The 20,575-nt window shown below is 41.8% G+C and overlaps 1 protein-coding gene across 10 annotated transcripts; it reads right to left on the bottom strand.

The window, feature by feature from the left end:
* Positions 1–2,115: 2,115 nt before the first annotated feature.
* On the bottom strand, positions 2,116–18,961 carry TCP11L2 (t-complex 11 like 2). 10 transcript variants are annotated; one of them, XM_082308254.1, is made up of 11 exons: positions 18,535–18,940; positions 15,730–15,860; positions 13,574–13,743; positions 12,157–12,292; positions 11,090–11,210; positions 10,137–10,357; positions 9,035–9,171; positions 7,876–8,063; positions 6,345–6,526; positions 5,409–5,581; positions 2,116–4,829 (listed from the first exon to the last, which is right to left on the bottom strand). In XM_082308254.1, exons 3-11 carry the CDS (start codon positions 13,707–13,709, stop codon positions 4,585–4,587), a joined length of 1,539 nt encoding a protein of 512 aa, XP_082164380.1. In that variant the 5' UTR covers positions 13,710–13,743; positions 15,730–15,860; positions 18,535–18,940; the 3' UTR covers positions 2,116–4,584. The 10 variants fall into 10 exon arrangements, with proteins under 10 accessions (XP_082164380.1, XP_082164382.1, XP_082164387.1 ...); XM_082308256.1 differs by having other exon boundaries at positions 18,667–18,940; XM_082308261.1 differs by having other exon boundaries at positions 12,157–12,289; positions 18,535–18,938.
* Between the last annotated feature and the right edge of the window lie 1,614 nt (positions 18,962–20,575).

The raw sequence follows: 20,575 nt of genomic DNA, 5'->3' as shown, positions 1-20,575 counted from the left end.
ATGAAAAGTGGGAGTTAGAGGATTAAGAGTTCCTTCTTACCTTTCTAAACCAAGCACCTATTAGAGTTGGTTAAAAGTTCTTTGTCCATTTTTTTTATCATCACTTACAGGAAACCTAAGTTCTATCAGACAGCACAAGCTTTCAGCCTTAAGTTTACTCCAAAATGTTTGTTCCTACTGCATAACTGGCAAAAAAAAAAAAAAAAAAGAAAAAAAGGAGTTTATTAGAAGCAAATTTTTCTGATTTTACAGATTTGAACATTCAGCACTATGTGCTTTTCAGGTATTCTTTAGTGTAATTTTGCCTTGGGGCTATTGTAAATTGTTCACAGGGGTTAAAAAAAATCAGAGATTGTAAAAGATCAAAATCCAGGCATGACTGAGTGGCAGTCATTTTAGAAATGCTAGAAGGTCATGAAACATCATGTTTTCGTCACGTTTGACCCAGGCACATGCAGTACAGCTAGCACTTCAAGACAGGCTGAATTGTGCAGAGTTATTCTGGATAACGCTGCTAACAGGGGAGCAATATGGAGCCATCGGTCACCTTTAATTAAAAAACATAGAAGGAAAAAAGAATATCCATCAGCTGTGTATTGTCCAATTCTCCTGCAACCAAAAAACTTTTAATAGTGCCAGATTCTGGGCAAGGTATTCCACAGCTTATCTCCACATTGTTGTGAATAAAACAGTTCAGTTGTTTTAAACTGACCACCTTTCTTTGATGCTCCTTGTTCTTGCAGCCAAAAAGACAGCAAACAACTACTTATTCTTCTGTCTTTATTGCCACTCATCGCTCTGGCATAGCCTCCCTCCCCAACATCTTCCAGTCTGGAGGCTCCTATCTATTTAATCATTCCCAAGAGTGAAGCTATGATCAAGTATACAAATTACCTTTGTGGTGGGTTGACCCTGGCTTCACGCCAGGTGCCCACCAAAGCCGCTCTATCGCTCCCCTCCTCAGCTGGACAGGGGAGAGAATATATAACAAAAGGCTCGTGGGTTGACATAAGGACAGGGAGATCACCCAGCGATTACCGTCATGGGCAAAACAGACTCAACTCTGGGAAATAAATTTATTGCCAATCAAATCAGAGTAGGGGAATGGGAAATAAAACCGTATCTTAAAACATCCACCTCTCCCTTTTTCCTGGGCTCAACTTCACTCCTGATTTTCTCTACCTCCTCCCCGCCAGTGGCACAGGGGGACGGGGAATGGGGTTTGCGGTCAATTCGTCACATGTTGTCTCTGCTGCTCCTTCCTCCTCAGGGGGAGGACTCCTCACACTCGTCCCCTACTCCAGCGTGGGGTCCCTCCCACGGGAGACAGTCCTCCATGAACTTCTCCAATGTGAGTCCTTCCCACAGGCTGCAGTTCTTCACAAACTGCTCCAGCATAGGTCCCTTCCACGGGGTGCAGTCCTTCGGGAACAGGCTGCACAGGGTCACAAGCCCTGCCAGCAAACCTGGCTCCAGCGTGGGCTCCTCTCTCCATGGGGCCACAGGTCCTGCCAGGAGCCTGCTCCAGCGCAGGCTTCCCACAGGGCCACAGCCTCCTTTGGGCGCATCCACCTGCTCTGGCCTGGGGTCCTCCACGGGCTGCAGGGTGGAGATCTGCTCCACCATGGTCCTCCATGGGCTGCAGGGGGACAGCCTGCCTCATCATGGTCTTCACCATGGGCTGCAGGGGAATCTCTGCTCCAGGGCCTGGAGCACCTCCTCCTCCTTCACTGACCCTGGTGTCCGCAGGGTTGTTTCTCTCATTCCTCTCTCCCAGCTGCTGTTGCGCAGCAACTTTTCCCCCTTCTTAAATCTGTTATCACAGAGGCGCTACCACCGTTGCTGATGGGCTCAGCTTTGGCCAGCGGCGGGTCCATCTTGGAGCCGGCTGGCAGTGGCTCAGTTGGACATGGAGGAAGCTTCTAGCAGCTTCTCATAGAAGCCACCCCTGTAGCCTCCCCGCTACCAAAACCTTGCCATGCAAACCCAATACAACCTTCATCCAAGGTGACTGTTTTGAATGTTGTTTGTGCAGCTGGATTAAAGTCACTACTCTACGCTCCAGCTGCAACTGAGAAGTTAGAAAGAAAGAGTCACAACGTATTATTAGTGCAGTTGTTTTATCTTCGGCATTTAACAATTCGTTACATTTAAGAAAGTTTACACAAATGGCTTTTCATCACCAGTGGTATCACAAACAAAATTTAATGCATACAAAACCCCAAGTATTTGTATTTCAACAAAGAAAGCTGCTACAGAATGGCATCTTGTTTCACAAGGACAACTTCAGAGTAGAGGCAAGTGCATTTCAGCCACAGTAGCATAAACAGCATGCAGCACATGACATTAAACAGATGCAATGTCCATGTTTGAAACATTAAATAAAGATACATTAAACAACCACTTGAAACATAGGCCATGCTATAAAATGCCCTTTGAAAGTCATCTTAATCACAAAAAAACCCCAATGAATCCTCATTTTTGAGTATTTACTGGTAAAAACTAGTGTAACAGTTTCCCCAGTACATTAAAGATCTATAGTTTGATATTTATTTTTACAATAGAGTGCATATAAAGTATTATGATAAAAATTTCATAGTCATGTTCTAAATCATCTTCAAATGTCCATAAAATCCTCTTTTGGCTGAAGCTCAAAATAATTTACATATTTCTAAAGATGTGGCAAATCACTAAGATTTAATTCCCCATAATTGCTTTTGAAATGCATTCCTCTTGCTGATTTTGAATTGCATATCAAAATTTCATATTCATCTGAGCAAGCCTGTTTTACCTAGTGGCACAATTACTATATTCTAAGAGTTCCTTTCTCAGGTTTTTCAGGCTTCAGGAAACAGTTCCCTTTAAAATATGTATTCATCTTTATTTTGTGCAATGTTTTTACACAGGATAGAGCAGAAGTACACTAGAAAAATTTCTTTTCTAAAAAGGCATTTTTGAAGAAAATTTTTCTTATCATGTACATGTGGCCAAAGTCCTCGGACACTGAGGAACAACTGACTAGAAGTACATTTCCTGTACTAAAAAGAGTACACAATTCTGTAAAAATGGGACTACAAAACCACAGTGCTAATAATGCCCAGTTTTTTAGACCTTTATGATAGACATCGTAATGTACATACATAATTTGTGTGACACATTAAGCTTTTACGGGTGATTATTTTGTCTCTTCATAAAAAATAGATTGTAATATAAAGTATTAAAAACAAGCTATATAACTTGTACCACATGGAGTTTTTATATATATATATATGACATTTTAAAAGGACTATTATATGGTAATATATTAAAAGATCATTTTCAAGTAAATTATGATTCAATTTCATAGACAAGAACATGTCTATAATACATATTCCAGCACGATCTATTCCCAGTAATCTGAAATATGCAAAATAAAGCCTGTATAAACTTACAGAAGTTTACTTCCACATTTCTCAGTTTCAAGCGTATTCATTTCTGCATGCAAGATTCCTGATGCCTTAATGGGAACTAAGTATTGGGGCCTATTCCAAAGGAATTTGAAGAAAACTGCAGTGTTTCTCACAGGCTCAGTGAAAGTGAATCTAATCACATTTTCAAGAATGACTAATCATTTGGGTTCTGCCTTTCAGGCCCAAGAGTATGTTTTGAAAAGCTTATGCCCTCATCCAACAGGCTAGAGAAGGGGAAGTTGCTCTGTGGTACTCTGTAAGGTCACTCTCAAGTGCTTTTGGGAATATAGGTCAGAAGACCTACCTTAAAAATACTTAATACCCATTAAGATCGAAAGATCAGTACATACACATATTAGATTTAAGATCCATATGACCTCCACTGGATAAACAAAATGCTTATAAACATTATATACAAAAACTTACTCCACCCCCCCAACATCATGTTTCTTAGGTGTTTATCATTAAACTCAATTACAGTTGAGAAGTTCTGAATGATTCCTACTTTAAGTGGTGAGTGCTTCTTCTGTAACTGCTATACTCCAAACTGCTTATAATACTGGCATTCCTTAATGTAACAGAGGCTAAGTTCTGGTTCCAATAATTCCAGGAGTACCAGAACTTGGCCTAGTATGAACCTGGTTTTGGTTACAAAAGCAGTTATGCTATACTTTCTTGCTTCAAAGTCTTCTCAGAAACATAATTGTTTTATTAGATGTTGCTCTACAAAAATACAATGTAAGCACAGTACATTTTATCTACAATTGTTTTGTCATTTCATAATTGCATTGCTATATGTAAATATATTTAAGTTGAAAAATAACATTATGTTTTAATGGTGGCAAAACAATAAATACTTTTGCCAGCTTTCCCACTGCAAATCATAATAAATGCTTGCCTTGAAAACTAATAATTCGGTGGCTGTTACAAGTGACACAATCCATTAAACAATTTAGTCTATTAAATATGTATGTCCGTGAAATTAATTTCTTTCCAGTGAATTTCAGAAACTATCCGCATACATTTTACAAGATCTCTCTCATTAATAGTCACTGGAGTGGGCTGTTCTTAGTAGGGAAGTCAGATCACTGTCTTGAAAGGTTAAAAAAGGGGGTACAGAAACAGGTCATATTTTTTAATTGGTAGGTGTTTCTGTTTCTGCTTTCCCCATTGGTGCCTCAGGAAAAAGTAGTTTTCTAAGTATGTTTGCATAGAATGGTCCATACACTTGTTTATTAAAGTTTACAATGCTTGCATACTGAGATCCAAGGAACTCCATCTCTGTCTGAATCACAGAAAGGCCTCCTGGCATAGTAGGCATACACTTCTGAAAACTCGGAAGAGCAAGGAAGCCTCTCATGAAGAACTGGATTCGTTTGTCTGAAATGGAATATAAAGCATGCTCAGAACAAATGTAAACCCAAGATGAAGCCATACTCGCTTCGTAAGCGCCCTGCACATCAGCACAGCAACAAAAAAAAAATCCAACAACGTAGGTAACAACTCTTTACCAACCCCATGCTGCAGCGGGAAACAATACTGAAAGCTTCTTAAAAGTTGGCTCCTGCAAGGTGGACACAGCATAAACCTGCTGCAACAAGTTACATGACCTAATATGAAGCAGACTCAAGGAAAAAGACCACTAGGTTTAAACCCAGAACTGACAGAGGTGAGACTGAGTAGCACTCATTTTTCCAAATGCTTCTCCAAAATACTAGCACCTCTAGGCTTGTTTGTACAGACACTTTTAACATTGTTTCTAGCTGCGACTAACCATGTTCTGCAGCATACCAAGAACACCATCTATAGGTAAACATTTCCTTGCTCTTAGTTGACCCAGTTATTTTATTGCAGTAAGAAAGTGCTTTTAAAAAATAATTAGACAGCTGATTAAGCTTGCTGGAAGTAAGTTTATATACAGACACATACAGTAAGACAATTATGCATTATCTTACTAACCAATCAAGGAACTGACGGGATTATTCTCCTCAACAATATGAGCAATTTGACCCATTAAATTACTCTGCATTTCTTCATTAAGAGTAGGAAGACCTCTTTCAGTTAGAGACCTGTTCACTTTGCTGCAAATCTGGACCCCAATAGCATTCAGAGCCTCCTTCAAATCAAAAGTTCTGGAAGAAAGAAATAGAAAAGCATTAACTTTTGCAGTTTCTGTAGCACAGGTTATAAGGTGACCTCCCTTGTCTCCTTTCCCTTTTATTTTCAACCTGCTCTCTGCAATGAGAGAATTTAGAAAAGTTCTTTTGCTTTTGTAGATTTATGTACATCTACAGATACAGGACAAATCTCCATGTGGAAGATAAAATAAGGACCTAATTGTGATTCAAACAGGAAAAAGCATTTCAAGTGTGCAGTAGTTGCACCAGTTCATTTTGCCCTTACACTTAGGTGTTTTCCTGGGCCACACACATAGCATTTAATGAGAAAAAGCAGAGTGGAAAACTATTTTTATGAGACATGCTTTCAGATCACATCAGACTTCCTTGTAGTGCAAGTGGCAGCAGAAATAGGCAGCCAAATAGCTTAAACTACCTACAACAAGTTTGAAGCAACTGGCAAGATGATTTAATTAATGTATTGTCACAGTCTCTCCTGTATTAGGAGCATATGAATGAACTATAGTACTGCACTCCAAATTCTGTAGACTAACCTCAAGATTAAGACTTCATTAAAATATAACTTTGAAAACATGTGCCTAATATACAGTGAACTTATATTGTAAAGGGGCTATAGATACAGATTATTAAGATTTCGTATCTTCCTAGTATTAACAAGCACTGGCTATGACATTTGAATTGTTTCCAAGAGTTTTCAGATCCACCTGGTATTTCCTGTTAAAAAAAAAAAAGAGGAGCAATAAAAACAAGGCCTTACTTCTTGTTCATGCCTTCGAGAAGAGGAACAGAGATCCTTTTCAGTTGGTCAGCAAAATCAGGCACATCTACAATTGCTGCACCCACAGTATTGTTTGTTATGAGACAAACACAAGCTATGATTTTTAATTGATTGAGCTTTTCTCTCAACTCCTGAAGACGAACTTCATCTGTTATTAGAGTCTAGAATTGAAACAATAATACTAATTTAGGAATATGGAGGAAGAGAGGCAGGGAAAAGGACACCTGTAGGATGCAGTCATGAAGGATTAATATTTTTAATCACAAATATGCAAAGTCAGAAGAGACAGCAGCTGAAATACCCTGAATATGTAGTGTTGCACAAAGTGGCATTATGTACGAGTACCAGAAGTAAGCCTGTGGTGGGAAGAAAGGTAATGCCTTCAGTGCAGAGGAAGCTGAGGACATTGCATCTTATTCCTCATCACTGCTGACAGCAATCTGTGACCAACAGTTCAGCTCATGAGGTGGAATGCTCAAGGGATCCGGAGGACATTGTAGTGATCAAGGTTACAGACAGAATAGTCTTCTGGATTCAGCTGTCCTTTGAAAAATGCCATAATCTGTAATGATGCACAGTGATGAACAACTGTGCGTGACAACCACCAGTTCAACCACCAGAGCGGGTTCTGCAAGTGACACATAACCCACTACAGGCAAAAAGCCAGTTGATCATACCAAGAATGTAAGTAGTTCCCAGAGCAAGATGTAGCTGGAGTGGCTTATTTTAGGTTAGAAAGAGTTCATCCTAACCAAAGCCCTCCACTGAGAAGCACAGGGGCATTAACATTCAATTTCATAGTATGACAAACTAGATCCACCAGAGGATACCTGCGTGTAGCTCTTATTCAAAATTGTTCGAAGGAAAGTAAGAATAAGGTGGTTTCCCTTCTGTCCGCTGACGGAGAGCACTAAGAGCATCCCCATGTATTTAGCAAATTCTCTGCCAGGCCACCTTAAGTATAGCTAAGGCGCTCACTGCAGATACTAATTTTAGCCCTGACTGATGGCCAATTTCAAATTGGCTTTACGGAAAGTTGCAGAGGTCAGTAATCAGGAGTTGGAGGGAAAAACTGAACAGTGATTCTTGAAGCAATAGCTTATACGCACTGAGAAAGTGTGACTATCTACTTTAGAGGGCTTCAAGTTTTTACCGATTCTGTTCTAAAGCAAGAGTGATCCCACCAATTCCTGCTGCTGTTAGGAAAACAGGATGCTATAGTCAGTTCTCTCAAAGAGAGCTGACTATAGTCAGTTCTCTCAAAGAGAACAGAAAGCCAAGGGCTGTCAGTACAAGGCCCAGCCTTTGACCATGGCCAAGACTGCTCTTAGGGTGGAGCTGGCGAGCTGTTTCAGCAACTAGACTAGCATATACTCTCCAAATTCACTATTCAGAAATTTAAGAAGTGCAAGAGTATACTTCACCTATTGTCATCAATAGCAGGATTATTATACTACACCAATGTTTTCATATAGCTAGAAATCTGAAGACACTGAAATACATTTCTTACCTCTGGAATTGTTTTGTGATAATCCCATTGTAAGAGTTTCAAGTAGCCGTTGTTTAGCACCAGTGTAGGACTAATAATTGGCTTAGAACTACTATCAGCACCAGGGGATGATGAAGATTCATCAGAAACAGATGACAATTCATCTTCTATTGATTCCTTTATCCATTCTGTTGTGAGGTCCAGGGCACCTAAGCATTGGAAATCAGCACAGGTTTACTGCGTGCTTTCATCAAAATAAGCACTAGCTTGAGGAAAAGAGTTGTACATATAAACGAGAGTGCTTGAACTTCTGAAGACTAAACAAACATAGTGGACAGCTGAGTCTTCACATACCTAAATTCTCTCCCTCACTTTTTTCCACTGATCATCTTCCATTGGTCACCTTAATATTCTAGCTAGCTTGTAGAAACACAACAACAAATTGTTAGGCTTCAGCCAAGATTTTGGGGTAAAAAAAAAAAAAGCCTCCAAGTTCCCAAAGCATTTCTTCCCTCTTTCAGGGAGGCCACTTAATAGGTGGGGCACAGGTCTGGAAAGCAGAGGTGAAGGGAGATAAGCTGTATTAACAGCAAATGAAATGCATTTAAAGAGTTCTGTCACAGGCCCTGCTCCAGATGTTAGTAAGTTTACTTTTTCTTCTTGGAAAATGTATTTTCCTGAAGACCATTTAGCCACATTACACAAAACCTGTAATAGTGGATCAAGTTGACTTTGTATCACCTAGGAAGTTTTCCTCAGAGCCTGCCTTTTGTTTATTAAAAAAATTGATCCTGTACCTTCCAACTTTCACGCACACTTAACTGGTTTTACATGTTTACTTCAGACTAACAACAGACTTGCTGCATACAAAAGAGATAAAGTTTCATCGTTCGGTATGTAGGACTTCTGCCTCCAGACAGTAAAAGCCACTGTTTGTTTTTCAGATACCAACCAATTTAACAAATACAACTTTGTCTGAAAGCACCCCAGATTACAGATAAACATACTTTATAGCAAGTTAAGCAATTGCCCATTGGTAGCTTGCTTTACATTAGTTAGATCCAGACAAGAAACTGAAGTTTTCCTCCAAATTAACTGCAATTGATAGATTTATATAGCATGTCTTTAAACAGTCCACTTTTTAAAGAAAGGTTTAAATTAAATATAGCATGATACCTACTTGGTGTTTCTTCAAGAATTTCCTGGAATTTTGTTCTTTCGTAGTCCACCAAATGACGCTGAAGGTATGGCCTAAGGTTTTGAATCGTGTAATTAGCCATATCCACTTTCATCAGGTCCAAAACACGGAATATTTGTCTGAAAGGAGGAGTTTAAAATTGGACAATTACAATAGTTTATTGATTTTAACCAGCACATGTGAGGTACACCTACCTACATTAGCAGTTTAATTTCAATTTGGGAGAAGTAAACTCCTTCATTGGTATTTCAGTGTAACAGATATGTTGCCTACCTTCCAGGATACCTGAAGGAGTATTGTGTATAAGGCTTGGTGTAAGTTACAGAGAACAGGACAAATACGTAGCATCACTAAATGCTACAACCCTGTAACAGCAAGAGAAGGGTTTTCAAGAACTATATCAATTGGTACATTTCAGCTGAAATGATCAGATTTTAACTTTTTAGTCACTCTAATTGCACCAAGAGAAACAATACTTCTGACCCAGTTGCTTTGGTCCCTGCATATGATCTAAGTTGCAATAAAACTGTAGAACAACAACTACCATTTACTCTTAATATTTCAGTGTACCTAAGGCACAGTAAACTGGTTTCTGCCCTTTTATGCACGTTTTACTGAAGTACAAGTAAAAAGATCTTTACTAAAGAGATTTTTAAATCCAAAGTTTGGCCTCCTAAAGGAAGCATGCAATAAACAGTTCAAGAAGGAACAGTACAAATGTGCTGCTTAAGTTTTGTGAGATGAACAAGACTGAAAAAGCAGTCTCCGAAACACAGATTATTGCAAGAGTGCATTTTTTGTTGTTCAGTGGCTTAGATATTCAGAGCTGATAGTGTTTGATCTAGGCATTCTACTCATTTCATTAAAAAGTAAGATACACATAATATTCTGGTCACAGGGTGTCATAGCTCCTCCCCTTTAATGCTTCTGTATAAGAATAAGTTTTCTTCTGGTTTGAAAGCAGGTGTTATGCAAAATGACACAATTTAAGACTTCTTTCTGAGACTTTAGCTCCCCTCTTCCACTGCCCAGTACTCTTTCAGAGAAGAAGTTTTTCCTCTAAAAAAGCCACCCAAATACCAACCTCAGTAATTCTACAATATTGTCAGTTGCTTTTAACTGTTTTATATCGTTGTCTCTTATCGGAGCACATAACTTTCCCATAGTGTTGATAATATAGTTAGCTAGCCCATGAATATCAACAGCATTATGTTCTGCCTGCTGTCTTATAAGATCTGTATCTAGAACTTCACAAATTTGATTTTGAATCCTGTTTGCTCCAGGAGTCAGGAAGGAAAGAAGAATCTAAAGTGGGGGGAAAAAAAAAAAAAAGGAAAAGCTTATCAATAAAAACCAAACCACGTAGTAAACACACCGAAATAAGATTTTTATATTAATGTGTCAAGTGTATTTAGGTGACCAACTATAATAAGACACGCTAAGACTGAACACATCTAAGATAGCAGGAAAAGGACTGTCAAAAGGATCACAGTACAGTTCTGCAAAAATGCTCAAAGCCAGTAAACCAGAAAGCATGTCAACAATGAGACTCATTCAAAAACTGGGAGGCTGCCCTGTAAAACAAACATTTACTAACTTAAAAATTTTGAAAGACTTAGTATTGTGCCAGGATTGAAGGTTTGTATGCTCCCTTGTATGATTATCATAAACAATAAAGTCTGTCTGGGCAGGTGCAGTCATGTTTATACTTGTGTTCATGCCCTAAGCTCACAGTATGTTGCTGGAAAGAGGTTAGTAGAGATGTGAAGCTCTGAGAAAATAGCTGACTTGTATCTAACCATCATGCAATGAAAGTTGAGTGGACACGCCACTGCACATGTGTGGCTATATTTATGGTTAATATAAATATACTATAAATAGACACCTATTGCAGTTCTGAATAATCATCGTTTCATCTTAAAAGACAGAACTTGAAGGTGTTGGCTTGACTGAGTTAGCAGACCCTTCAGTGAAGTAAGAGACTCTCAGACCTAAGCTGACAAAACAATACTAGGAGCAGGGGAGGAGGAACATTACCTCCTTAATTTCCTCAAAGAGCTTGATAGCATGTTCGTATTCTGGAGGATCTTCGTTCAGTTCCGATTCCAAATGATCCCAAAACGCCTTGTGTACTATTTGTTTCACTGTGCCTGCAAGGCTGTGGAATAAGTCAATTAGATAAAGAAATGACTCCCAATTAGCTGTCATCCTCAGTAAAAGTGTTTTAGATCAGCCTAATCACTTGTTGGGAAACACACAACACCTCATCAGCTATTGTGCCCTGCAACCATATCTTTCTTGGGCTGTGGATCATCAGCTCCCAAAACATGGTCTAGACTGACAAGTCTTTCCTAAAACACCTGTATTTATAAAGTGGTGCTGGCAAGTCACATGTAGGTAAAGAGATACTACCCTTCCTTTTTCGTTATCAAACTTGTATTCATTGTCCTAGACTGGTATGTTTTATACAAAGCTTTCTCAAAAACTATTCTCTGTCATATAACCAATTATCAGTTAAGGGACTTGTGCAATTAAAAACCTATTTGCTTTTTACATAAAAGTTTTCTCAAAGTAAAGACCAGGGTCATTTTTAAGTTAGACATGTCTGTAAGCAAGAACATTTTAGCTACCTACATTAGGGAAGCTACTTCTCACTTCCTCTGGACCTCCAGGTATTTTTGCATCTCTTCTTGGGCTAATGTTAGAGTTATGTTCATGATGAGCTCTATCTTCTTATCACTATGGCACCAATGAGCTACTACATACAACTGCATAGAAGGCCACCATTTCATCTTTTCCACAGGGCTTAGAACTGCACAGAACAGTGATACTCACCTTCACTATGGGCATTCATATATTGCATTAGCCTTTTCTCTTCCACATGACATTTAAGACAGAGCAATATGCTCCAAGACAGTACATCAACTCAGCTGGACTGCAACACTTGTTCCAAGCAAGACAGATTTGACAGTGACTCCTGGAGGATAAAAATCTGTAGCCTTCCAAGATGGTTTTTTTTGTTTGTTTGTTTGTTTTTAATTTGCTGCTCCATTCATTTCTCTTCCTAACCCCAGTGCTGCTTTTTGCAAAATTCAGGCTCTTACCTGTTCCGTGGCAAATCTTCATCTTTTATGCAAAAATTTGCATTTACAGCAATTTCATGAGCTAGAGTCAAGTCTGTCAAATTTCTTGCAGCTGCCATCAGTTCATCAAATGTAATAGTCTTGGGAGGGCTTGCTGCTGGAACAAACAAGATCAATTCAAGCCAAGTATCTATAGTTGATACGTGCAATTGAAAAAATATTAAAATTAGAAATTTTACTGCTTGCTAATTGAACTCTAGTACTCTATAAGAAACACCCTAGGATTACCAGGTCTTTATATCTTCTTAAAACACTAACTCAGGGAACTCCCAGCTTATCAAGGGGGTGTGTGTGGGTAATATCACACAAGCCTCATAACATTTTGAAGAGCAATTTCATATTTCTGCATCTTAACTAAGATATTCTTTTTCCTTTAAAACAGGATCTTGCATTCCGCAGATTTCCTATTGACTATTCTGTAAAATCCACCAGACCAAAAGCATAGGCAATAACAGATACCAGATGTCCATTATAATTCTGAGCACATAATGGCTATATTGTGGTTTTATTGCCTGTAGAGAAGGTTCTGAAGTTACTGACTTGAGAACCCCCCACTTATGCTCCATAGCAGGTACCTAGTAAGTTACACTCCCTTTTCACAAATCAATATTAACAACATAACACAAACTCTACACTGGAAAGCAAGAGTAAATTCCCAGAGTTTCTAAACCCCCAAATTCTGTCATTTAATTTAGTATTTGGAATTAAGCCTTCGAAGACTGGTAATAAAGAAAGACAAAGAGTCAGCTGCAAATTGCAGCTCCACTAACAAGTTTGTTTTAATGTATAACTTCACTTACATAGATGCTAAAAAGCATGCATGGCCTGAGAATGCTTACAAACGTGAACATGAAGCACATCTTAACCAACATTTTCTCATTACTCAAAATACCTGCCTTGTGCAAATGTGTGCTTTCTGTTTGATCCTAATATTTATGAAAGAAAAAATGTGAATGAGATTAATTTATGTAACTTGATGTAATGTTATAAATGTGTAAGTTACAGATTTAATTTTTAAGTGTTTGGAGCAAACAGAAGAAACCACCCTTTGCACAAAGCCGTATCTGGTTGAGCGGGAGACCACTACCAATGTCATGATTAGCTCAAGATTAGGATGTCCACGGTGGCACACTTTTCTTACACTTTCTGAAGGGAAGGAGTGCACAGGGAGACCCCCACGGATACAGCTGCTGGTGGTGTTCCACACACGAGATGAGCTGCTTCACAGCAGAGAGAAAGCCATGCCTTTCTCTTAATACTCAGAATACTCAGAACAGAGATTCAGAATCCCAGGTTCTACCCATGACAGCAAAGAGAAATGAGGTAAGTTAGCCTTATCTGTCTATGCACAATGCAGGTAAGGTTGAAATAGGCTTACACGCTGGGGAACTGGGTTTGCTTGAAGAATCACTGTTAAAGCTCTGTCTTGAATATTCAGAGTCACTAGAAGAAGCTGTGCTTTCAGAGAGGCGTGAAGAATCTGAATCACTGTTCTGGTCATCATTGAGAGGCATTCTGATTCACTTTAGTTGCTACAGTAAGCAAGACCTGGAAAGACAAATAACACATCCCATAAAACCAGCACTTACTAATTTTTTGTTTGTTTCTGAAAAGTCAGATACTGATCATTATATTGTGAATGAAGAAAAGTAGTTGCCTTTCTTAAGAAGGTGTTACAGAAAGGATCTGGCTTGATGGGCAGAATCATACAGTTATTAACAACCTACACCTGTTCTGCAAGAAAGTTTTATACCTTCTGATGTTTCATACTTTAATAGTTATATTAGAGACAGTCTGTAAATTGGTTATATTTTAAAAATAAAAGACTACCCATGGTAACCCCTGAAGTTGCTCGTTGTTGGAATTTTGGAAGTTCTCAACATCCATAAAGGCATCTCATGATGTTACCATCCCCCACCTGACTTCACCAACAAGTGCTGTTTAGCAATTAGCTTCCTTCCACAAACAGGCTGCACGGAGTGTAACAACTCCAAAGCAAACACAGAAGTTGCTGGGGGAGAACAGGCAAATAATTCAGAATACTACATTTCTGACAGGGTGTAGCTAGAAGTCTGGCCTGCTGTTTTAGGTGGGTCTTTGCTCAGAATCAGATGGCAATGGCACAGACCCAAAAAAAAATACTCCTCCTAGGGATGAGGGTTTTCTGTTTTAAGTCAAATGGTAACTCTGAGCCTCTAACATTACATTCAGCATATATGACAAATAACACTGAGAAGTGTCATGTCTGTCTACATAAAGAAGCTGCCTCCCAGGCAGATAATCTGCAACTGCAGAGAATTTGGACAGCTGCATACTGCGACAGAGATGATTAATAGCTGTATGACAGGAAGTGAAAAATACATTCATAATCATATTAAAATGAGAACCTGGAAGTCAGCCATAATTACTACCAAAGGAATTTGGCCCAGATACCAAAAGTAGCTGTCCATCTTTGATTACGGCCAGGAAGCATTCTGTAGTAGACTTCATGAAGAGACATAGCCAACAATGCTTTCCATCAGCAAATTTAAGTAAGATGACTCCATTTATGATAAAATTGCATCAACTTCAGCAGGCAAAGAATACCGCACTTTGCAACTGTTGAACTTGGGAGAAGCCACTTTTGGCAGCAAAAGTATGATCTTTGTGTGTATTTATGTGAAGCAAGGTATTGTTGGGTCAAGAGGTAGATAAAAGGGAGTAAAAAAAAGATTTCTTTTTTTACGCTGGCACCTAGTTACAGCTTAGAATGTTTGATTTTTCAGGTGCCAGCTCATCCTGAATAGGCCTTTATAACTTGACGAGGTATTAACTGATGAGTACTCCCCTGTTAATTGAGATGATTAACATTTGTTAAGTGTATGTTTATTCCTCCTCTCCCAAGAGGAAAGAGGATGCATTTGAGTGCCATATTTATGTAATGTTTTATGCTGGTTTTTGTGAAAAGAGTTAATCACATCAGCAAGAACACAGCTGACAGTTTATTACCTTACTGGAGAAGCCAGTAAGAGAGACTTTTGATCAGGACATGAGGTCATGGGTTCAAGACTTACAGCATTCATTGTGATCCTTAATATCATAACTTATTAGAACAGCAATTTTATAATTTCTAACAAGCAACTGAAAACAAGCAGATATTTAAAACAGTATTGACTAAACAAGACAGAGTTGAGAGAGAACCTAGAAAACCAAAAGGCTAAGTATTTTTGACTTGGAAATTGTATTTGTCCAAGTTACAATGAGAAATGAGTCACTAGTTAACATTACACAAGAGACTAAGACTATTTCTTCGATTAAGATCTGTGTTATAGATGTCAAAGCTAGCACTGACTAGAAATTAGTTGTGACAAGTAACCTACCTGTAGAACGCACTCCAGGTTCTTGATGTGGAACCGCTCACTTAAAAACAGTAACCCTACAGAGCCTGCAAAGCTTACATTACTCTCCCACTATTGTTTCTAGATCAGCATCAGAACACTATTTTCAAGCTTTAATCATGTATAAACCCCCTTTTTTTATACATAAATAACTAACCTCAAAAAGGTTAATGTTGCATGTGGTCCATTGAAAGAATTGATTAAGGTTGTTAGCAGTGTACTGGCCCAAAGGGTCTCGTAAATCACTCGCCTGGTATGAGCACTTCAAGATGTGTCTACTACTTCAGTCTAGGTGTTAAGAACATGGAAAAATTAAACTACCATTAAAAACCCAAAATTCTCACACAATTTATACATCATAATTTCAAGTACTTCCTCTTAACTGTCAGTATGATAATTCTAATAAACATTCAAATTCATAAATATTCAAATATTCAGATTTGCAAGGTGGTCCTGACAGCAAGTACTAAACCAGCCATGGAAGCAAGTCAGCATTGCCATTTTTTACTCCAGTCTTGATTCCCAAGACGACCAAATAGTTCAGGTAGAAATTAAAATTCTATATACATTAAGTCTTTACATACTAGTCCCAGCAAAGGATCTTTTGGCAACAAATACTTGCATTTCAAGGAGACCCATGACATATTTTGATGTACTAAGACCACACCTGTTCCTACAATACAAGCACACATACAGATAGCAGAGTTGCCAATAGAGTGCTTCAGAAGACTTAATTTAAAGAAGTTTCAGCCATGCAACAGGAGACAACGCACTAAAAAAAACCACCGCAGTCTTTGCCACAGTAAATATATTTCCTAGTAGGATGCCTCAAATGGAATGGTAAGGAAGAATGGGTGTATTCTGCAGATTCAGAACATTATTGCTAAATTCTAAGTTTAAAAGATAAACAAGGCAGCAAGTACATCAAAGTAAACATACATGAATACACAAGCAGAATCCAGATATGCCATCTACAGTTTTTAAATATGCCGCCCAACAGCTAAAAAGCTTAGAGAAAAGTACATTCATTGAGCATATCAAAGGGAAGTACAAACCAGAAAAAAAGGCTTTTTAATTAGTTACAACAATAGAAAACAGACTTACTTAGTCCTTTTCTTTATAGCATACACTGGAAGAGCTGCTTTTCCTTACACGTTTGTCAACAGCATAGAGCTTCTCATAAATTACTAAGGGCCAAGTTCACATGTAATTTTAAGTTTAGATGAATGTAATTCTCAAGTAAAATTATTTCAGAGAGCCCTTTAGCCTTCCAAGATCTCTTTGTAACTCACCACCTTGAATAGACAATACCATCTTCTTATTGAGTTGGTCATTAGGTATTACATATTAGGCTGTTGTTTTAATACACAGCCTAATATCCTACCTATTCTATTAAAGGATGAACCTGTGGTTACAACCTGCTTTACTCTTCCTGCATTAAAAACAACTGATGTTTACTTTTATATTAGCTTGGATACCTTCACAGTGGGCTTCATTACACTGTTTGCTTTCTGTCGATCAGCACTATTTTGCAGGTTTTTTTAAGGATATACTCTAAATGGGAGACCAAGCTAAAAATAGCTTCTAAATGTACAAAACCCAAGATTCCAGTTAATTTAACAAGGAAGAACTAAATTATCATGGTTTCTGCTGCTATTTAGACAGTTTTGGATTATTCTTTTTAGTAAAGATGCCATGAATACAACACCATAGCAGCATAAAGGCATCTTGCTCTTATACAGTCACCACATCACGCAACCCAATCATTCACTTAGAACTGATCAAGGCTGCAAGATCAGATTAGTTTTAGAGAACACAAACACGCTTTTTATTCCTGAAGACTTGCCTTAGAAGTTATTTCATGAAGCACCGGGGGGGGGGGGGGGGGGGACGGACACACACACAGTTTGGAAGTTTTTTTTTTTCTTCAGATACCATCTTGAAGTAAGGTTTTTCCACAGCCCTGCTTTGTTCCAGTAAGTCCCTCCATCCACACGCACTTTTTAAGTGCTCTGTCCAGTTTTACCACTGCAAATGTCTTAACTTTGTTTATTCTACTGGGCTTAGATCCTTACTATCTTCAAGCTGGCACCGACTGAATCTCATTTGGGCTCGAGTTTCCCTTTCCCCGACTCCACCTTTGTCAGCACTCACGGCACCGGAGCAGAAAAGAGCCTTTGTTAAGGGTGACGGGATTTGCCTCATTTTTGACAGCTTGGAGCCGACATTTCCCTCCTTTAGCGTCCTAGTTCCGCAGCTCTTCCCTTCATACATAAGCTTCTCTTGCTGGAGGCTTAGAAATAGCTAAGAGCGGGACGAGCCGGCGTCCCCGCGGCCCGGGCAGCCGGGGGAGCTGCCCTCGCCTCAGAGGCCGGGGCCGCGCCGAGGCCGCGGGGCCCCCGAGGGGAGGCCGGGGCCGCCCCTCCCGCCCCGCCGCCGGCTCCCCTCAGCGCCGCACGCTCCTCCTCTTCCTCCATCTGTTTCGGCGTCCGTCTCCTCCCCCGGCCCCATGTTTTTACCAGTTACCAGAGGCAGGAGTTTGGCACCCGCCGACCAAAACAAACAGCGTTGCCAAGGACGGGCCCGGGGGGAGGAAAGGAGGAGGAGAAGAGAAGGGGGAACCCTCTCTCTGCCAGCCCCGGGGAAGGCGAGCCCGGCTGCCCGCCTCCAAGTGTCCCGGCCTCGCGTCCCCCGGGGAGGGAGCCAGGGTGCCCTTGCTCTGCTGGAGCGGGGCTGGAAGGGGGAGCCCCCGCGGCTGCGCCCGTCGGGACGGATCGTCCCGGCAGACAGCGGGCACCGAGGGACGGGGACAGCCCAGGAGACCGGGGGCACGGGGTGCGCGGCGGACCCAGGGCCGGGGCTGCGAAATCCCCCTGCTGCAGCGGGAGCAGCGGAGCGCCCGCCCGCCACCCCACCGCGCGGGAGGGCAGCAGCCCCCGGGCCAGCGCTGACCCGGACTCACCCCGCAGCTCATCGCCAGGACGCGCCCGGACACCCAGGCGTGTGCTGCACGGTACCGCCGCCGGACGGCTCAGGCTCAGCCGCAGGCTCAGCCGCAGCCCCGGCGCTGCCCCTGCTCGCCCCGGTCACTCACCACGGCCCGGCGGCGGCGGCGGCGGCAGCAGCAGCTCGCCCTCCTGCGCGGCGCTGGCCGGGGCCTCGAACCCCCCCGGATTTATGTGCCCAGCCCGGACTATTAGTGTCTTCCTTGGGCGCGTCCATCTCTGCCGGTGACGGGGGGGGGGAGCGTAACCTTTTCCTGCCTGCCAACGGCGAGTTAGCCCGAGGGACTTGGGTCAGCCCGCGCCTATCCCCACAGAAACAGCCCGTCTCTCCTCATTCTTCCCGGGCCCGAGCACCGAGCGGGAGAAATATGAGCTGACGGGGGAAGGCGCTTGCGCGGACTCCCCCGCGCTGAGTGGGCCCTGCCCGGGGGGGAAGGCCGGGGGAAGGGCTGGGTGGTGTTTACGGAAGAGCCGCGTCGATCCGGAGCGACCCCGCCCCTTCCCCAGCGCGGGGCGGGGCCTGCGCGTTAGCCCCGCCCCGGAGTCGTCTGAGGGGATGGGACGAGGCGGCGGCCCCGCAGAGGCGGGAACGGGGAGGGGGCAAAGCGCCCCTTCTCGCCGCGGGGACAGGCAGCACCTCGCGGCGCATTTGTCCGTCTCTGTTCACTGCGCTGGCAAGGAAGCTTTAAATATGCCCCCACGAGCTTTCCTGCCCTGGTTTCCTCAGTCTCTCGACGGGGGGGTGAGGTGCCCCCTTCCCCCCCCCTCCCCCCGCCATCTTAGCCTCACGGAGCCACTCAGGACTGTGCCGAGTTTAGTCACCCGCCTTGCTCACGGCTGTGGTGTTAGGAGGCCTGCTGAGCGCCCACTGAGGAACGCGGCATGAAGCAGTACAGCACTATTATTATAAATGCTTTGCTTATTGCTGTATTGACCTCATCCACCGGGCAGCTTCACGCGCCCGCTGGGCCAGCAGTACCTGTCAGGGTCATCATCTCCTCCTGTCACAGGAGCTACGTGCCACCATTGCCTCACCTACCGGGAAGCGTGGAGGGCAAAACACTGGCAGTCATCTCTCAGGCAGGAGCTAACTACATCAAGCCTTGCTTGTCATGAAGACACAGAGCTCCCCTTCCTGCAAATAACCTTTAGCACGCGTGATGAACTATATGGGATGGATGTATTCGCATAGACCAAAGCCCGCTGCACGTCCTATTAACCTCTGCTGTAAAAGCAAGGGCTTGAAGCAGGGAATGGAGTTTGGCTACGCAAGTGCCAAGTGCCCTGCTCGAGCGGGAGCGCTTGCTCCCAGCGATGCAGGGCACCTGTCAGCCCTGCCGCTCTGAGCCCAGCCTTCAGAGACATTAAGTGGGATTAAGTCCAACAGCCTAATCCGATAGCTTCCATAAAGAAGACGATGTTTTAAATAACTGTGTTTGCGCTACTTTGCCCCAGTTTGTGCACATCACATGGCAACGACAATCTGAGAGAGGCTCAGAAGAGCTCTGGAGAAGACTGCCTGTGATGGTACAGATGGACTGCCTTGTACAGGACTGTTTTCACGTGCAAGGACATTACTTGTTATTATTTTTTACATACGTTTTGGCTTAAATGCCATCTGAAAGATGGGGGAAACTTGAGTTCTGGTCTTTGCTGTGATCGCTGCCGATGCCTTTTATTAATTAACCAGCTATATAATCTAAAACTGCACAAGGAGTACTTGCAGCAAATACCGGGGCCAGTGACTCAGTGTCCATTTTGTGTGTGCTGTCTGTGTGGACCGGCAATTGTGGAAACCTGTGGTGCTCGGTGGCCTAGCTTGCACAGGGAGGGAAAGGGATGCCCCAGCCTCACGAAGTAAAATAGCTTCTAAATATTTATATGAAAGATCATCTTTAAAGGAAAAAGTATCTCAGGGGTATCACTCTACATCACGGAGTAACAGATGGAATTCCAGAAAGGGATGGCATTAAAACAACTTTTTTTATCAGCTGTAGC

The sequence above is a fragment of the Platalea leucorodia genome (assembly GCF_965183815.1).
Source record: "Platalea leucorodia genome assembly, chromosome: 4".
NCBI classification, from domain to species: domain Eukaryota; kingdom Metazoa; phylum Chordata; class Aves; order Pelecaniformes; family Threskiornithidae; genus Platalea; species Platalea leucorodia.
Note: the sequence above shows the minus strand (reverse complement) of the source record. Positions and strands in the feature narration are given on the sequence as shown.